We start from the raw sequence: 18,503 nt of genomic DNA on the forward strand, positions 1-18,503 counted from the left end.
CATTCCCCCCCCGAGCGGCCTAACATTGGGAACAGCAATTAGGCCACGACAGGTCTTGGGGTAGGAGAAAAGATAGTATGGAATTGATAATACGGATGGTTGCGTACAACTGAGCTAATCTTTAGGCGAGAAAAATCATCTAGGTCAGATCCCAGTTTAAGCTGCGACATCCTCTCCTCTCATCTCGCAGACAGAAGCGAGAGTCAAAGTCGAAGAGGAGAGGCCTTCCTTTTTGACAACGGGCAAAGAAGCCGTTGGAAAGTCTATCCCCGGGCGGCACAGCTTATCCAATTTTTTCCGTTCCTCACTTTTCAGAATCCACTGCTCCTCATCATCTATCATTTGTTTCTCATATGGCCTTGTCACCATCCAAGCCGACCACTTGCGGACAACTCCTATTGCAATATCCTTGGGGGTCTCGAACCATTCCACGTGTGATTTAAAACACCCAGGGCACCTTTTTTCGACTTTCCTCTGGTGCATCAATTCTAGATGCACCAGAGCTTCAACGCGTGATATGTGTGGCACCTGTTGTACATCTGGCGTACTCTCATCCCCATTTTTCGTCGGGAAGTGAACCTCCATATCCTTTTTGCACTGTTTATTCCATTCGCTCAGACGGCGGGATACGTTTCCAGATCGCCCAATTTTCAAGTGGCCAAAGTTTCCACGTTGCCAGAAAATGTAAATCGAGCCCTGATATTTGATATCGCTTTTTTGGAGAGGTTTGGTCAGAAGCTTTGCAAGCTCGTCGGAGATTGCCCTCGATAAAACTTCACTTGCGTAAGGCTTGAAAACTTGGATTGGGTTGACCGGATGCGAATTATTTTGGACAGTTTTGTCCAAATCAGGTTGCAAGGACGCGGATGGTGTTAGCTGAGACAGCGTCGCCCTATCTAGGAGACGAATCCAGCAAACAAGAGCCCATAAACGATGGTTCGCACTTTCAAAAACAGAATCATAGTCTTTGATCTTTGACAATTCTCGAAACTCCTCGCTCCAGGTTTGCATTTCTTTGAATGCGACCTTCCGATGTGAATGACAGAATGCCACTCCTATTAGCTGCTGAATGGCTGGTAGAAGTTCGCCTCGTTCGAGGGCGATCAGGGGTTGGAGTTGCGTTGGAATAGGCTTGAGTGCGCGAAAAACTTTGCACCTCTGTCCTTTTAATGTCCAAGCCGGGCATTTCCTACTATTTGCTCCCAAGTGCTCGAATAATTCAAGAGGCATGATCTTGAGAAGCGACTTTGGAGCCGTGCCCAAGTCCTTTGAGTTCCAACGCGAAAGTATAGATTCAAATTCAATCGACGAGAAAGGTGCTTGGTTGCCTGAACAGTTTATTCTATACCCATCAAGCAAGTTCTCGCCGGTCTTTTCTGCCAAAGTTGGCGGCTGTTCACTATCATATGTGACAGTACTCTGGGCTCTCGAAGCCTTCTCCGATCCGGGATCCTGCTTGACAGCATATACTGCTGTTTCGGGCCCAAGAAGTAGGGTTGCGGGATCTGAGAATTCCGTGATGACCTCACCGATAGTTGGCAGTTTCCATAACGCAGAGCTCGTCTGTCGAGGACGCTTGGTTTTACTTGATCTGAAGAAAACAGAAAGCAAGCTAATGTCCACTGGCGATGAAGGAGTCCGAATCGTCATCTGGTTGGTTCCACCAACGTGTTCTCCGTGATAGAAAACTTCATTTTGTTTCCGCTTGATTGTTGATGTGGAGATGTCCACATGGAGTATGTTGGGGTGTGGAGGGATTTTCAAAGCGTTGACACCAGCTTTATTCCTGCGTCTAGAAATCAAATCAAGTGAAGTATCCTCGGGTTTTGTGGCAAGCAAGCTGGTATGTTTCGTTTTGAGTTGTTTTGATGTTATCGTGTTCAGCTTGGAGGGGGAAGCCTCTTGTAATGGGGACCGGCCTTGGTTCTCAAAAACTATCTTGTGATTATTGGGCTTTTTGGAACCGCTGGTACTCAATGGCCGACTGCCGACATTGTGGATTGTTGGACTAGGTGGAGCGGGCATTGGTAGTACGCTGATCTATAGCACTTTGGTTGTTGCTTATATTCCTTCATAGCCAATTGAGGGGAACAGCGCGATTATAAACCAAATGTAGAAAGAATTCTGGGAACCGGGCAGTGTTTCTAAGTTCGGTTGGAAGGAGCGGCATCCATGTTCAATCCTGGTTCGCCTTATGGCGCTTAGATAGAGGTGGAGATTGGCTGCCTCCATTCTTTGGGGCGGAGTGCATCGCTCGGGAATGTGATGCGCGTAATCCTCGGGTCGCGCCGCACCATCAATGCTCCGCCTACTAGTTCGTCGCATGATCATTGCTAAAGGGCTCTGGAAATAGGTACCTTACGCTGAAGTTTACTATGAGATGTGGTTTTCGCAAACCTCACGCTCATAACAATAGTCGTGAGCGATCACGCACGGATTGGCGGGCCGGAGGTACTTTTGCTCGATCCTTCTCGGCTGCTGTTGCAGATGCCAAGATACCTAGTGTTTTATTTTTTTTTATTAGATCGGAAGGTCAATGCGGCTATCTCGCGACACACCATTCTCAGTCTAGTCGCGCGACGCTACAGCAGCGCGGACCCTAAACTCACCCGGGCGAGATCCACCCGATTACTGGCCGCACATAAGCCACACACCAAATATCCACCTTTGCCAGTCGTTCGGTCTAGCATAGTGGGGAAATAGCTGATCGCCGCTTGGCGGTCGTGCGACTCAGGGTAAGTATGATACTCTAGGCTTCCAATCCTTGTCCCTTGACTCACCCTGGCGACACCGACTCCACTACTGGCCGCACATAGGCTACACACCGGAAGGAAAGTAGCAAGGGTCTGCTCGCCTTACCTTCTTCATACTCCTTAGACCCCTAGAGACCCCAATGATTCCTAGAGGGCCTCTTCGGCCAGATAGCGTTTGCCTCAAGGCTTTTTTTTGCTTAGCACTATAACCGCCTGGCCAATATTATTGTGGCTTCAGTATGTAAATTGATTGCGCATATTGGTAACGGGATGCCGTCATTAAGGTTTTCATTGCGTTTTGGCTTAGAGCTTCTTCTACGCCCATGATGAGAAATCTACGTCGTGATATAAGTCTACTCTTGAAGATCTTATTGTTGTATCGTTAGACATATAGATTCGAAGGAGGAGAGGATATAAAGATGAGAAGTACTGTAAGAATATGGATATTCAGTTTCTGGCTCCCTTCCGGCTTCACAGGCAGATTGTTGTGAGCTTTTATAGACTTTAGTTTGGTAGAATAGTGTACCTGTAACGATGAAGATTTGCGACTAGGAAGGTGACTCGAGATCCCAGCTATGCTAACTTTTTTTTTTCCTTCAGCTTTACGAGTAAACGATCTTTGTCGATAGATTATGGCTGACGTTTCCTTTCATCGCGGGAACAACCATTGGTTAGTTGGGGGTCTTTATAATTCTAGTCGGTCTCTCAGGATCACCAGGAGAAATTGGGACAGGCTCATATGCCGTCGAGTGGACGTTTTTGGGGCTGAAGGTGAAAGTGAGAATTCTCCGCCCAATAACATCTTTACACCCGCCATGGCTAGTCGAGGAACCCAGGAACATGTCATGAGCATGACGCAAAGCTGCCATATTTGAGTGATCGTCTAACTCCGCAGAGCATTGGTGGTAATTGAATCACTTATGAAGTCTTCGTCCGAGGTATCATCAAAGCTTTTACTGCTGCCGCTGTGGTCGGCATCCCGACGAAATAGGTTGTGGGCTCGAACGCATACCGCGCAAATGGTGTAGGCGTGGCGGGGGTACCACCACAGCGACGGCGACAGACATACCTAGGACTACCTGACACGGCGACGTCAGTAGGACAGGAATTCGACTCTAATCCGGTGCGACTTACCTGACGGCCACTAGGGCTATCATTCGGCGAAGGGAAGGATATGCTTCTCCCGTTTGTTGCCCTGAAGGCGAGATCTTGGCAGGACGAGGTGCAAGGGCACGGAGTGCTCTAAGAGTGCTGCAGCGAATCCCGATGCTTTCGCAGCATAGCCTATGCGCACAGTGCTTAGAAAAGAGGGGCTCATTACTCCGTATCTTTGTCCTGACCTTGCAGGCTCAGTGAAGATCATTTCCCTGGCTTACTGACCGCCAAGTTCTGGAAGCCAACCCGGACACTTGAATCTTTGTTAGAAGAGTGCTGTGTAGAAAAAAGACACTAATGATCTCATTGTGCATGATCACGTTTTCCAACGCCAAGAAGTAGATGCCTAGCCCACGCACGCTCAGCTACGCCAGCCCTGGAGTGACGCTCCTGCTGTTGCTAGTAAAGTGGCTATGGTCACCGTGAAAACAAATCACATAACTGGGATGAGGATTTTTTGGATATGCAGAGTTTGGAGTCGGCTTTCTAAGCGCGGCACACTAGATGCCGGCCAAGAGGCGGAGAAACAAGCCAAGGTAAAATTGCAACAATGGAGAAAAGAGGAGTAGTCAGAGGTAAACCCATTCCAGGAAAAGCAACGCGGAAATATTGGATGGTGTTACATTCGCTTACAGGGAGAACAAGCCCTGTTGCTTTGAATCGACATCTCGAGGGTAGTATCCAAATAAATGTACTGATTTTATGCATGCAGATGAGGGGACACGATCACTGGGGCTATCCATGTGACTTAGTTGCATAGGCATAAGCCCTACATCTATGTGAGATGGGTGGGTTTGCTATTACAAATAGCTCAGCTCAAAATTCACTGTCGAAATATGGGATATATTAGAGTAAAGCTTGCGCCCAAATATTGTATTCTTTCTTGAAGACTAGAGACCACCAAACAAGTCAACAAAGGAAGTCAGCTGCACTCCTCAACATGATTTCTTCAAACTTAAGCATTGGAGCTTTGCTTTTGTCCTTTTGCATGACCCTTTTTGCATCACCTATACAGCTATCACGCCGAGGTAAGTCATTCTCACATTGCCGCCAAAAACTTGAAAGACTAATGATTTCACCAGATATCTCCTCTGAGCTACTGGATGACTTCAAACTGTTTGCCCAATTCGCAGCATTAGCCGCCTGTGACCAGAACATCAACTCCACTGGCAATAAGCTGACTTGCGATTATGGACTTTGCGGACTCGTAGAGGCCGACGATACTGAGACTATCGATGCCTTCCACAACAGTACCGCTGCTACAGGCTACGTAGCCTTGGATCACACCAAGAAGCTGATCCTTCTTACCTTCCGTGGGACCATAACTAAGCACGATGGAGACACCGACTTCCAATTTTTATACACTTCTATTGAGGATGTTTGTCCTGGATGCAAGGCTCACTCGGGATTCTGGACTTACTGGAAGAGTGCAGAAGAGCGTGCCATTGTCCAGCTTCAGAAAGCTACCAAGTCGCACCCAGACTATGGCGTGGCTGTAGTTGGACATAGTCTTGGTGGCGCTGTTGCGACTCTTGCAGGGACTGTTCTCCGCCAGAAGGGGTTTACTTTGGATATTGTAAGTCAATCTCGGACAAACCTGTGTAGAAAATTTTGGTTTGCTGACCAAAGATCAAAAAGTGGACGTTCGGCGGACCGAAAGTCGGAAACAAAAAATTGGCCGAGTTCATTACCAACCAAAGAGCTCCAGTGAGCGTATATCGTGCCACCCATGCCTCAGATATAGTGCCGAGACTGCCACTCACTGGGATCATATTTGATTACAGCCAACCTTCTCCAGAATACTGGATCAATCAACCAACTGGCGATCAGGTCACCACTGACGTTGTTAAATATATTGAAGGGATCAACAGCATTGAGGGCAATGCCGGCCAGAGTGGGATTCGCTGGCCTGATCCAAACCACGGATGGTATTTTGGGAACATGAGCATCTGTCTCCCCCCTGCTGATAAACCTGCGGACTAAAATTACTGAAATCCAATCCTAAACACTTGGCAATATATTTACGATAGTTGGTTAACGATACCACCTCAAGAGTCAATTCTCTATATATCAAGACTTGGCAGCTGAACCGCTTTTAGCCGTTATTTCCTTTTTTGGCAAAAACACCTATCTTACTTTTTGCATGGCTATGAGTGACAAAAAAGAAAAGCCTAGAGAATGAGAGATGAGGTTGATATTTTAAAATAGAGCAAAATGAATGCAAGAACTCCAAGATTGCTTTGAGAATTTTGTGTACAGGACATATGATATATGTCAGTTGCACTCTACATAGACTCCGATTGTTGTCAACTCAGCGTAAGATTACCCAAGAGGACGTTTACTATGGTGCAACATTGTGATATTAAAAAATCTCGCGTGGTAGTGATATATTACAAGTCACATCAACTTCTAGTAAGCCACAACCCTGGCTTTTAATCGATCAGGGTGATGAAGAACGAATGATAAATGGGATTTGAACATTGAATTATAAGTGTTCAAACACGGAGAAGATCTCAAAACGCCCAAGACCAAAAATCCTCAAACCCCAATGGGTATTCAAATATCAAACTTTTTCATCTTAACCCAGCAACCATCCCCGCTTGACACAACCAAGGTGAGAACCTGTTTTTCTTGACCCACTGGCATGTTAAATGGCTTATCCTCTGTCATTTCAATTGTTTCAAACTTCTGTAGCAACCGGACGACAGTGTATGCAGCCTCCAGCTCGGCAAATTGCTGACCCAAACACACCCGTGGACCCCTGTTGAAAGGCAAATAGCCCCACCCCACATCTTTCAGAGCGTCATTCTCCCAGCGTTCAGGGCGGAAATAATCGGCATCGGACCCGAAAAGGTCTTTTCGACGGTGCATGGCATAGACACAATATCCGACTGCTTCGCCTTTTCGTACTAGGATTGGAGCTGTTCCATCAGGACCTCCTCCGGTGGGAAGAGTAGTTGTCTTCGTAGCTGCACGTGAGTTCACGGGAACGGATGGATATAATCGGAGAACTGTTGAAAGGAGAGTTAGAGACAAAGGACAGAAGAAGGGACCATCCATTACCTTCTTTGATCACGATCGATAGATACGGTAACTTCTTCACTTGACTGAGTACGGGGTCGGATGCTTCTGAGCCAACTCCAACCGAATTTTCGATTTCGCGCCGAAGCTTGGAAAGAACTTCAGGGTGTTGAACAAGCAGGCGTCTTGAGTGGAGTTGCGTTAGTATTGAGCCGGAACGGTAGTGCGCCATGACTTACAGTGTCCATGTGAGGCAGCACGCTGTTGTGTCTCTTCCAGCCAGAAGGATATTCAGACATTGGTCTCTCAAAACTTTTGGGTTTCTGGTTTTTTCGATAATAGCATCGACGAAAGTGTACGATCCAGTTGAATCGGTCGACTTCGACGGGTCATACCGACCCAAAGCCTTCTGGACAGCACCATCCACGAAATCGTGGCAGATTTTACAGACTCTCCGAAAGTCTTTTCCGCCTATGACCCAATGAAAATCGCCTAGACGTCCTCGCTGCGCAAGGTAGTCCTGGCCTCGGTTAAAAGCGTCTGCAAATTCGGATTCTCGGCCTGTTATTCCTTCGGACTTCAGACTTGGCAGATGCTTTCCAAAGAGCAGGAAGAGGGTGGTCTCAAAGGTGAGACGAAAGAAGAGCGGCTGTAGATCCACAACTCCATCTTCAGGGACGCAGTCGATAAGGGCATCTACAGCAGATTTAACCTGTTCGAAGTTTTCCATCCTATTACTCATGAATTGTGGTCGTAAAAGTTCGCGTGAGTGCTGCCACTGTTCCCCATCTTGCGTAAAAATACCGCTACCCATTAAAGGGTCGAAATGCACCGGTCGTAGCCCGAGATCAAAGTCTGAAGCCCATTCGTCAGCAAAAGGCACACCCTTTTTCTGAATTAATCCTACCAGAAAATTGCGATGAAAGGATAGCCTCGATATTTTGGGGCTCAATTGTATCAATGCCTCGAGCAAATAGGAGCTTCTGCTCAAAGGTATTTCCCGACTGAGACACTACGTCTAGAAAGAATTGCAGAATCTGTTGCCTGCGATCGTACTCGAAAGCTTTGAGGAGCAAGTCAAGCCCCAGAGGCCATTTTGCATTCCAAAGCTTGAGTGGTTGGCATCCATGCTTTGCTGCAAATTGTTCATCGATCTATCAAGTGGGTCAGAATGAGTCGAAATCTTTCTGATCTAAGAATCAAGCAAAGTCCAGATGTCAGCCGTAGTTGAAAAGAAACACAACGTACTCGCCGCTCATTCTGAGACTTTATGAATTTGTATAACAGAGACAGCGCTAAGGAGCCGGCAATGAGGTTGAGAAATAGAGGGATTGAGAATATCATGATGCTTAGAGAGGGTAAGATCCCAAACCTTCAATAATGGACTAGAACTAGAATGAATGTTCGTCTGACAGAGCGGTGGGCGATCATATACTCAATGGTATGGAAGCGAATGGGACGGCTTGTTTTACAACGCCCGTTTCAATATTGATTCAGGCGTGGGGGCCGAAAAGAGTGATATGTCCGCGTAGCTGCAGCAATCACACGCTAAGACCTTGGCAGCTGCAGTAAGCAAACCCCTATCTCAGCTACTGCGCCCCGTGCTCCGTACTGTAGATACAGTAGGCAACCGTGTCGCTCCGAACCTGGTGAGAAGATATGCTTGCTCTAGAAGCTTTCAATTTGTGATCAGAAGAGGGCAATATGGAAATGGACAAAGGTTAGGGCATGTATTTGTTTCTTTGTTCCCCGATGTCTTGGCAAAGTTACGAAGTGCCGAGGCGGATCTGCGGGTGTCGCGGCAGTCCACTTTGATCCACTGGAGACAGCCTCACAATCTTGGCTAAGCAGTCACGTCGAAATTAATCATTACAGCCTACGTGCTATATGAGTATGTCGATCAGAGAGGGGAAGCCCAATAGAAGTAATAATATACCCAGCAGGCTTAAGAGCAAATAAGCAATCCTTAGCACTTGACAATTGGTTCGTCCAAAACGGCAACAGTGGCCATGAATCATTTCCTACCTCCTAGGCCTACTGGATCGAAAAGGCCCACCAGAGGTACTTGAAAATGGTCCCAAAAAAAGGCGAAAGACGAGGCGAAAAAAGAGAGCCTGATTTAGGGCACAAATAATGCATAAGATGGCACACTACCTTTGAGGTTTTGTAAAGAACTTATCCAATACTTCATGGCACTGTGAACGAACTTGCGACCCCTGCTATAGCTTGCAGATAACACTAAGGCATGCCTATAAGATTGCAATGCCACCCATTCCACCACACGTGTCTGGTACATCTTCCAATGAAAAGTGCGTGCCAGATTAGGCTGATTTCATCCATCCGCGTGAAACGAACACCTAATTTCCCCCTCTTCCTACACGACTGCTCCTCCACGGCTTCGTACACGCTATCTTTTCAGTAGCGTCTGGCTAACCCACGTTCCTAAAAATGGATCCGCTTTCCATCACTGCAGGAGCGATTGGGATTGCAGATGTTTGCTTGCGCGTCGTCATTTTCCTGAAAGACATTCCAGGTGCGGTCGCGGCGGTTCAACAGGAGATCAACGCCTTGATCTCAGAGGTGGAATCCTTAAGAGCCGTCCTAGCTTCGGTTGAAGCAACATTTAATGGCGACATAGGAAGCCCCGCAAGATTATCCCTTCTCAAAGCCACCAATCTCGAAGACCTATCAAGGAAATTTCGCACAAGCATCGAGGATTGCTATGACCTAGCAACAAGACTAGAGCAAATGACCAAGAAGGTCTACGGTAAATCTGGCTCTACGGTCATTGGAAAGGTGGATGGGCTTAGGAAAGAGTTCCGTAGGCGCGACAAGGATGCAGACCTTGGAAGGCTACGTATAGAGCTCTCCGCTGAAAAGCACAACCTGACACTACTGCTTAATGGAATCAGTCTGTGAGTTTGAGCCTGCTAGGCTGATAGAATGGCACTAAAGCTCGTGCAGGCACAACCAGAAAGCTTCCCAAGGAACCTTGAATCAAATATCCAGAGATATAGGTTCACTCAAGGCAGAAATTGCAACACTTGAGAGTCGCCTAGCGCCGCCTGGAAGCGATGACCAGGACAATGAGCAGAAAGAACCCACAAAGTCGTCGAGGATCAGGCGACTACAAAGATCCATCCGATCAGTTGCCACGGCTCTCTCTACCACCACTCCAAATGAGTTTTTTGACATACCTCAGCCTGTCAGCAGCTATTACACAGGTCGCGCCCAGTACTTGGAAAAATTGCAGAATATACTTGTGGCCTCCACAGCCGACGAGCAGGACCCACAACAGCAGCGTTTTGTTGTCTACGGCATGGGGGGATCGGGAAAGACACAGTTTTGTTGCAAATTTGCAGAACACAATCGAGAGAGGTACTTGGATTTTTCGCCTTCCTTGTCAGAAGCCTTGCTAATTCCTGCCATCTTGAAGCTATTGGGGCATCTTTTGGATTGACGCCACATCGCATGAACGGATCAAGCAAACCTATGCAGAGATCGGAAAACTTGGAAAGGTAGAGGCAAGCCACACTGCTGCAATGCATTGGCTATCCAACCGAGAAGACAGATGGCTCTTGATAATGGACAATGCCGACAACCCGCGAATTTCACTCGACCAATACTTCCCCAGAGGCGATAGAGGTCATATCATCATAACAACTAGAAACCCATCCCATAAGGGGTATGGTAACATTGGGCCTCGTTTTTTCAGGTTCGAAGATTTGAGCAATGATGATGCCAGCGACCTTCTTCTTCGTGCGACCACATTAGCGCGACCATGGGACGCTGATTCTTCGTCATGGGCGAGAGCAATCACTCGGCAGCTTGGCTGTCTTGCACTTGCTTTGATCCACGCCGGTAGCGCGATTCGAAATGGTTTGTGCACGCTGAAGAATTACTTAGCCTTCCACGACACCCAATGGGAGCACATTCGCAGTATGCGGAGATTATCTGTTGACGTTGACGATGAAGAGAAGTATTCGAGTGTACACGCTACATATGAAATCTGCTACAATGGAATTGAAGACAAAGGAACGCAAGAATCAAAGGATGCGATTCAATTGCTCAATATGTTCTCATGCCTCTATCACAAGAAAATCCGATTCGATATTTTAACGAAGGCGATCACCAACTGTGAGATAGAAAGAGCTCAGCGGGAGAAGGCGACACAGGATGGAAAAGGCCAGCTATTAGACTGGCACCAAAGGCACAATGAACTACGATTATTCCTACTGGTTTATCTCACGAAGGAACATGGCCGTCCTATATTGCCTGACTTCATACGACAAGGCCGAGAATCAGAGACTCTCGACGTACCAAGAATACGCTATGCACTAAAAGAGCTGACCCAAATGTCTCTCATCACGCATGACGGATCTGATGACAGCTATTCAATGCACCCTCTAATACATGAATGGGCACGCAAGAGGCCGGGCATGAGTACGTCAGACCAAGCTGTTTGGTTACACGCTGCAGCTACAACGCTGGTCCACTCACTTCTCATCCCACCTCTCGGCGAGGCTGAAGCTGAAGAGCGCTTTCGAATCAGTATTCTCCCACACGTTGATCACGTACGTAAGCTACAGGAAACAGCGAAGCACAAGATCTTTGAAAAACGTAAAAGCCGCAAGCCCAGACTTTTTGGACTTCTCAATTGGCTCGACTGGCTCTGGGTGGAATCAAACTTTAATCAAGCACAGGCATTGCGTGACGCAAAGTTCAGCATGGTATATGTCCAAAACGGGCGTTGGGGCGTTGCCCAGGAGCTTCAGACGGCAGTGAAGGATTCATTCGAGCAGAACCTCGGCCAAACCCATTCTCTCACTCGGCGGATAACACTGGCCCTGGCAAGCACATATCACTACCAAAGTCTTGTGGATGAGGCGGCGAGTCTGCAAGAATCAGTCTTGAATGCATGCATTGCCTCTTTAGGGCCTGCTCACGTTGACACCCTGAAAACAATGGACCTCCTTGGTCAATCGAGATGGCAGCAAGGAAGATTCAGCGATGCCAAAGTACTTCAGCAGAAGGCCGTTGACGGACTCCTCAAGTTACAAGGCCCAATGCATGTGGACACACTCTCTGCAATGGGTTACCTTGGTCGGACGCTGGGCAAGTTCTACGAAAATTATGACAAGGCATTTCAGCTACTTGAAGACTCATATGCTGGGTTGAAAGAAATCCAAGGTCCCGCACATTCAAGGACCTTGGAGGTGAAAGAAGAAATCGCTATGTTGAATCTACAAGTTGGGACCAAGTTGTCCGTTGCGTCAGGGATGATGCAGGAAGTGCTTGAAGCTCGCAAGAAGACTATGGGCAAAGAGCACCCGTTCACTCTCTTTGCAATGGCAAGTATGGCAAGATTCAATATTGCACTGGGTCGATACAACGACGCAGAAGATCTGCTTCGCAGTGGACTAGAGATTGCGGATCGAAACCTCGGTGAAGATAACCTTGGGACGCTCATGGGAAGGACCTGGCTGGGCACTGTTCTTGCCCATCAATCCAGATTTGACGAATCAGAAGCAACACTTCTTCGGGTGATGGAGAAACTGCGAAATATTTCGTCATATCGCGGTGAAAATCATCCCGATCGGCTGAACGCGATGATCCAGCTGTCATTGTGCTATAGGCTGCAAGGGCGATATGACGAAGCCATACGGCTCTGTGATCGGATCATCGAGGGCCTTCAGAAGATCAGTGTGACGCAGCATCCGCTTGAAATAAAGACAAGAGCGGATAAGCGTGAATTGATTGAGCTGAAAGCTGCCCGAGTCGGGGGAAATGAGCAGTGACACTGTACCGCAGCCCTTTGTAATATATTACTGAACATTAAACCAACAAGACGGCTCTTAGTTGTACTAATTACCAATGAGACGCCAGTTGAGCAGCCTGCAGTAGCTGTGTGAGTTGATGATCTCTCGAACAAGGGCGTGCGTGCAGTTATCCCACGAGAGAGTTTGGTTTAGCTTACGCCAAGATGAACCATCACAAATATCTTGGCTATATATATGTCGCAGAAGAGAAGCTTTGATCAGTAAGGTGACTGAGGCGCGCCGTGATGATCGCTTGGCTAACGACGTCCCATCCCGAGCGATTGCCATGTATCATCGAACATGGCACCTGGAATTAATTGTATCCAAAGTTTGTGTGAACGAATGGCACAACTCTAATACGTTCCCTTCTCCAATCAGTATGCCGATGAAAAGGTCATCATGGAAGTGGAGGCTCTGCACCTGATACGCAAGGAAACTACTATTTCGGTGCCAGAAATTTTAGCTTGGGGAATCTCTGAGTATAGCCCTCTTCACCATTATGAACTTTATTCAAGGCACACGGCTATGTGAACCCTTTGTTGGATCCGACTCCAGACCACTCAACGAGGACATCGAAGACAGCAAGACAGAGTTCTTTAACAAATAAATGGCGATTTCATCATCTTGGTAGCTTTCTAATTGCCGTCACCGGTGCAGCTGGACTAAAACGGCCTTTGACCTGGAAGGTGCATGATATTCTGCGTACGGGATGAGTTGATTTATTCGGTATGTTGCGAATCTATATTAGAGCCATTCTATACTAAAATTTAGGAGGCGAACGCAAACCAGGCTTCACAACTACCTCAGGGTATTTCGAATAAGTTCTTCAACAAGACTGGTCACAATTGCGCCATCAGCCAAATTCAGATGGGGCCTAATTGCGGCAAAATCTGAGTACAAAACAGTCAAGACAACAGTCGAGGTTCTACAGACCTTTCCCCCAAAGTTTATGAAAGCGGAATATGACAGAGGCTCATTCACTTGGCTAGGACCCAGCAGTTGCTATTATGGAAGACACCGAAGAAATTCAAAGATTTGTGGCCCGAAAGATGATTGATACTGAAGCTTATGATGACATCGTCGACAAGATTGAAGAAGAGAAAGCACTCAAGGATGAGGAGAAACTAACAACAAAGGAGTTCGTGACTCATGCACGAGCAATATTAGTGGGCATTAAAAACGAAAACACTAGCAAGGAGCACAGATGAAAGGTGATCCCTTGGATAGCAATTTCTCCGCCACTGACCAGGCTGCAAAGAGCCAGCTGGCCATTCTTTTCATGGCTCACTGAGTATATCAAAATTTTACAGTTTTGTCTGCTCAAATCTAATGCGGACTAATATGGTGCTTACTATATACCTGCTAATTCACACTCAAGCCGCATTGCTTCATCTAAAGCGGTCATAAAGGATTCTCCTTCGCCTGCCTTCAGCGGAAGTAATGGCCTTCGTGGAGCAACCCCATACCCGTGCAGCTTGTTCAAAGCGTACTCTAAGAATGATTAGCCTAAGACCCTTCAGTGAGCTTTAAAGATGTGCTCACTCATTGCCCGAATACCACCAGGAACCGCAGCAGCATCAGCCCTACCAAGAATCGCTTGAATTCTTTTCGCTTCTTTCCGCTCGGCCACAGTTGGCGACTGCAAATTCAACAGAGACCACAGCCGCATGGAAGCTAATGGAGTAAAGTTAGAGATACCACTAACGGTGCCATGACCACCACATTGCATCCATGGAGTGAGGTCAGCAATAAGGCCGTCAAGTAACAGGAATGGAAATCCCCGGGTCTCATTTATTGTGGAGTCTCCTGAGAGCAGGGCGTCCAGCCTGATCAGTTTCCCGATGCTTCCACCACACCTGCTTTTATCAGCCGTGTGCTTTCAATTGGGGAAGGCTAATAGGAATATTCAAACTCACGTTAACTTCACCCCACACAAATTGGTTGTTCTCTTCACTGCTGCACTGATAACATCTGACGACATATCCTGGCCGCCAGCGTTCGAGGGGAAGTTGTACAATAACAGAGGGATCTATCACCTCATCAGCAAAACTATATATAGAGTGTTTCGGATAATCCTTACCGGTGATGCTTGACAAATTTCAACATAATATTGAATAACTTGTTCCACATCGGCGTTTAGACTTGCAGCGTAATAAGCAGGTAGAATCACCATTCCTGCATCTCTGTTATTGTTAGAGTCAAATTATTCTGGAAATTCAGTATTGGCTTACGCTCCAGCCTCTGCGGCAGCTTTTGATAGACTTATAGTTTCTCTGGTACTGAGTCCCCCTACACCAGCCAGTATTGGTGTAGATTGCAGCCCTGCCTCATCCAATGTCGATCTGATGAAGCGGATAATAGCAACACGCTCCTCGAAGTCCTGGAAGAGTCAGTACAATAGCCAATTATTACGATGAAAAAGACATAGCCTACTAGGTGAACGGCCTCTCCTAATGATCCCGCACATACTGGTACTGGATGGGTGCTCTATTAGAGGGTATGCCTTCACAATACGGGCTCATTGACTTACCCATGCCACGAGTGGCCATAGCTGTGATAGGTGCGAGATAAGTGTTTGCCCTTGATCTAGTTCTTGATGAAAAAATTTTCTTACCTAGCAGATGTTTTTTGTAACTGTCATAGTCGATTTCTTGGTTTTCATCGAAAAATGTCGGCAGCGGCACGTATACCCCGGGAAGGAGGGGCCGTATACTATCTGTTGCCATTATAAGGATACCACGAATCTTCAAATACAAGTCACCAAATCCAAGATGTGAAACTTAGGTCGCCAAATTCATGGTTCAATCTTTCTTTAACTACGTCTTCGTATGTACGAGGGGAGGCGCGAGTGTCGGGAAGATCGGCATTCAGGCCGCTGATAAGAAAAGCGCGGGATATCCCCGCTCAACCCGCATTATTGTCGACCGTTAGGAGAGGAGCCTTATCACCAAGATAATATGTTAATTTAGGCTTTGTGTGGCACTTTGTAAATCAATCGATGCAATTAAATAGAATGAACTGTCCCTATTTTGTAGAACTCAGATCAGGCCCTCGACAAGAAGCTACGCTATTACTATGCACGAGCAAGTAAGGGATATATATTGCCTCATTGGACAGTATGCATGGATGTTTCAATACTAATAAAGATTATAGAAAACGAAAGAGTTGGCTTATGATGCCAATGAGATTCCCGTTGGAATGGGAACCGTCCAGGATACAGGCAGCAACCATGGCCTGCAACGGCAGCTCAAGGTATGTCGACAGCCTTTCGGTAGCTAATGAAATTGACTGACGATCCACTTAGCCCCGGCATCTGTAAGTGTCATAACTCTCCATTCTTAGTCCGAGACGGCTCCTAATATAATTTAGACAAATGATTGCCATTGGAGGTGTCATCGTAGGTTCTCTTTCTCTGGCTTCGTTTTACTTACTGATCAATTATTAGGGTACTGGCCTCTTCCTGGGCACAGCCAGTGACCTGAAGAATGGCGGTCCTGCTGGTCTTCTCATTGGATACTGTATCATGGCCTCGTTGCTATACACGGTGATGGTAAGGAAGATGTCCTCTCTATCTCGGAACAAGGGCTAATAGAAAATCTCAGGTTGCTCTCGGTGAAATGGTGTCACAATTCCCTATTCCTGGAGGTCAGTTTGCTTTGGCTGGCCGGTTCAACTCACCTGAGCTTGGATTCGCTATGGGTATTTTGTTCTGGTATAAGTATGTGATGTTTCTTCCGGCTTTCTTAGCGTCTGAACTTATGAACTATCTAGTTACATTGGTACGACCATTCAAAATAATGTCGAGAAATAAGCACAAAACTAATTTGTCCAGTTGTATTACCGGCCGAAATTTCTGCAGCCGCCGTTCTAGTTACCTTTTGGACCCCGGCAGGCCAGGCAGACTCGACCTGTTCCACTGGGATTTGTAACAACGCCATGTGGGTCGGGTTGATGCTCATAGTTGTGGTAGGGAGGTGTCCAGATGATTGAGTCGAAGAATGAGATTAATGATAATTTAGTTCGCCGTCAATTATGCCGGAACCCGGGTCTTCGGTGAGATGGAATTCTGGTTTTGCTCCATCAAAGTAAGCTGCAAAGCCTGGATTTTGAATATGACGGAGATGATGATTTCTATAGGTTGTGACTATCATTGGCCTCATCATCACCGGTGTTATCATCAGTGCCGGTGGCGGACCTAACCACGAAGCTATTGGGTTCAAATTCTGGCATGAGACTGGGGGTTTCGTGCAGTACGATGGCATTGGTAAGCCTGACTATTCAATTCTTCGACGTGGAACGGTATCTTACACATTTCAAAGGTGGCGCGAAAGGACGATTTCTCGGATTCTTCAGCGGTGAGCCCAAGTCCAAAGAACTGCAACTCCATGCCAAGTTGCTCATCAGTTCACAGTTCTGATCAACGCTGCGTTTGCTTTTATTGGGTCTGAGATTACAGCAATTGCAGCTGCCGAGACCTCAAACGTAAGATTATTTGAACCCAATTGCTAGTTCATGTCGCTCACAATGAATGACAGCCACAAAGGAACGTTCCGCGAGCCATCAAGAGTGTTTGGATTAGACTTGTGCTCTGTGAGTCAAGATGAGTGATTTTTTGAGTATCAATGCACTAATCCATTTTCTCTCTTCAATTTAGTCTATATTTGCAGTGCCTTCCTGGTAAGCATTCCATGCTAGATAGTAACTAGCACTTCGCTAACAATCGCAGATTGGAATCCTCGTTTCTCCATCCGATCCCTCTCTAAGTCTTGCTTCCACTGCAGCCAAGAGTCCCTTTGTCATTGCTATTCAAGTAATCTACCGTGAAGTATTGCATCAAGAGAAATGGGCTAATATTCGCAACAGAACTCTGGGATTTCGGTCCTTCCCTCCATCATAAACGCAGCCCTTCTCACCAGCGCGTGGTCTGCCGGCACTGCCGATCTTTTTGTTTCGTCAAGGACCCTTTACGGACTGGCAGTCCGCGGACATGCCCCAAGGATCTTCCTCAAGACCCGGAAAGATGGCTTCCCTTGGGTTTGCTTCCTCTTCTGCGGTGCTTTCTCCTTCCTTTCCTTCATGGCCGCCGCCCACGGAGAAGCGGGCAAAGTGTTTGGCTATTGTGAGTGGATACCTTCGGGCCACGCTTTATCAAATTGTGGACTAATTCCAAACTAGTCTCCAATATGACCGCTATGTGCGGTATGATCTCCTGGACAGGAATCTTGTGGACTAGCATCCGTTGGAACAAGGGTCTTAAGGCACAGGGCATCGATCGGAAGACACTGCCCTATATGGCACCTCTTCAACCTTATCTATCCTACTGTAAGCACCAACGGAAATTGAATTCTAGGTGTGAAAGCTAATGGTCGTGATTGTTTAGATGGAATCTCAATCTGTGTTATGGTCATAATCTTCGGCGGGTTTGGTTCATTCAGTGAGTACTGACGATATCAAGCACTCTGTTGCCATGTACTGATTCATCTCAAAGTGCCTACGTTTGATGCTTCCTCTTTTGTCACGACGTACTTTCCAATTCCTTTTTTCGCCGTGCTCTTCTTCGGATACAAGTTTTGGACCAAATCAAAGATGGTCAATTATGCCGACATGGACTTTATCACCGGCTCTTCGATTGAGGTCACCGAGAAGGTAAGTTCTCCGTATCGTAGAATGGTTCAGTTCACTAAATTTTACTGTTCAAGGAGAGTGACCAGACTCTATGGCAGAAAATTTCCGAGAGAATCTAAGCGACAATTTT

At 46.9% G+C, this 18,503-nt stretch overlaps 7 protein-coding genes across 7 annotated transcripts; 4 read left to right on the forward strand and 3 right to left on the reverse strand.

Moving 5' to 3' along the window:
* Nucleotides 1-156: 156 nt before the first annotated feature.
* N7508_001431 (GIY-YIG nuclease family protein) lies at nucleotides 157-2,025 on the reverse strand (the record flags this gene model as incomplete). The annotated part of the gene is made up of 1 exon (XM_058459497.1): nucleotides 157-2,025. The coding sequence occupies one exon, from the start codon at nucleotides 2,023-2,025 to the stop codon at nucleotides 157-159; it is 1,869 nt and encodes a 622-aa protein (XP_058323029.1).
* Nucleotides 2,026-4,896: 2,871 nt separating this feature from the next.
* Nucleotides 4,897-5,891, forward strand: N7508_001432 (lipase family protein; the record flags this gene model as incomplete). Its single annotated transcript, XM_058459498.1, has 3 exons — nucleotides 4,897-4,936; nucleotides 4,991-5,484; nucleotides 5,547-5,891. The coding sequence occupies 3 exons, from the start codon at nucleotides 4,897-4,899 to the stop codon at nucleotides 5,889-5,891; spliced, it is 879 nt and encodes a 292-aa protein (XP_058323030.1).
* Nucleotides 5,892-6,464: 573 nt separating this feature from the next.
* Nucleotides 6,465-8,273, reverse strand: N7508_001433 (cytochrome P450; the record flags this gene model as incomplete). Its single annotated transcript, XM_058459499.1, has 5 exons — nucleotides 6,465-6,919; nucleotides 6,972-7,114; nucleotides 7,169-7,784; nucleotides 7,837-8,083; nucleotides 8,178-8,273. The coding sequence occupies 5 exons, from the start codon at nucleotides 8,271-8,273 to the stop codon at nucleotides 6,465-6,467; spliced, it is 1,557 nt and encodes a 518-aa protein (XP_058323031.1).
* A 1,104-nt stretch (nucleotides 8,274-9,377) lies between these two features.
* Nucleotides 9,378-12,727, forward strand: N7508_001434 (uncharacterized protein; the record flags this gene model as incomplete). The annotated part of the gene is made up of 3 exons (XM_058459500.1): nucleotides 9,378-9,844; nucleotides 9,894-10,307; nucleotides 10,366-12,727. The coding sequence occupies 3 exons, from the start codon at nucleotides 9,378-9,380 to the stop codon at nucleotides 12,725-12,727; spliced, it is 3,243 nt and encodes a 1,080-aa protein (XP_058323032.1).
* A 1,028-nt stretch (nucleotides 12,728-13,755) lies between these two features.
* Nucleotides 13,756-13,956, forward strand: N7508_001435 (uncharacterized protein; the record flags this gene model as incomplete). The annotated part of the gene is made up of 1 exon (XM_058459501.1): nucleotides 13,756-13,956. One exon carries the CDS (start codon nucleotides 13,756-13,758, stop codon nucleotides 13,954-13,956), a length of 201 nt encoding a protein of 66 aa, XP_058323033.1.
* Nucleotides 13,957-14,099: 143 nt separating this feature from the next.
* Nucleotides 14,100-15,474, reverse strand: N7508_001436 (dihydrodipicolinate synthase family protein; the record flags this gene model as incomplete). The annotated part of the gene is made up of 6 exons (XM_058459502.1): nucleotides 14,100-14,239; nucleotides 14,291-14,604; nucleotides 14,665-14,777; nucleotides 14,829-14,931; nucleotides 14,980-15,128; nucleotides 15,214-15,474. 6 exons carry the CDS (start codon nucleotides 15,472-15,474, stop codon nucleotides 14,100-14,102), a joined length of 1,080 nt encoding a protein of 359 aa, XP_058323034.1.
* Nucleotides 15,475-15,823: 349 nt separating this feature from the next.
* Nucleotides 15,824-18,492, forward strand: N7508_001437 (uncharacterized protein; the record flags this gene model as incomplete). Its single annotated transcript, XM_058459503.1, has 20 exons — nucleotides 15,824-15,835; nucleotides 15,902-16,000; nucleotides 16,053-16,063; nucleotides 16,118-16,145; nucleotides 16,194-16,298; nucleotides 16,351-16,466; nucleotides 16,520-16,527; nucleotides 16,581-16,714; nucleotides 16,768-16,833; nucleotides 16,886-17,012; nucleotides 17,068-17,103; nucleotides 17,160-17,230; nucleotides 17,284-17,338; nucleotides 17,403-17,425; nucleotides 17,475-17,558; nucleotides 17,612-17,867; nucleotides 17,924-18,070; nucleotides 18,129-18,182; nucleotides 18,237-18,394; nucleotides 18,448-18,492. The coding sequence occupies 20 exons, from the start codon at nucleotides 15,824-15,826 to the stop codon at nucleotides 18,490-18,492; spliced, it is 1,635 nt and encodes a 544-aa protein (XP_058323035.1).
* Nucleotides 18,493-18,503: the final 11 nt, after the last annotated feature.

This window comes from Penicillium antarcticum, assembly GCF_028974205.1.
Source record: "Penicillium antarcticum strain IBT 31339 chromosome Unknown utg000002l_segment0_segment0, whole genome shotgun sequence".
NCBI classification, from domain to species: domain Eukaryota; kingdom Fungi; phylum Ascomycota; class Eurotiomycetes; order Eurotiales; family Aspergillaceae; genus Penicillium; species Penicillium antarcticum.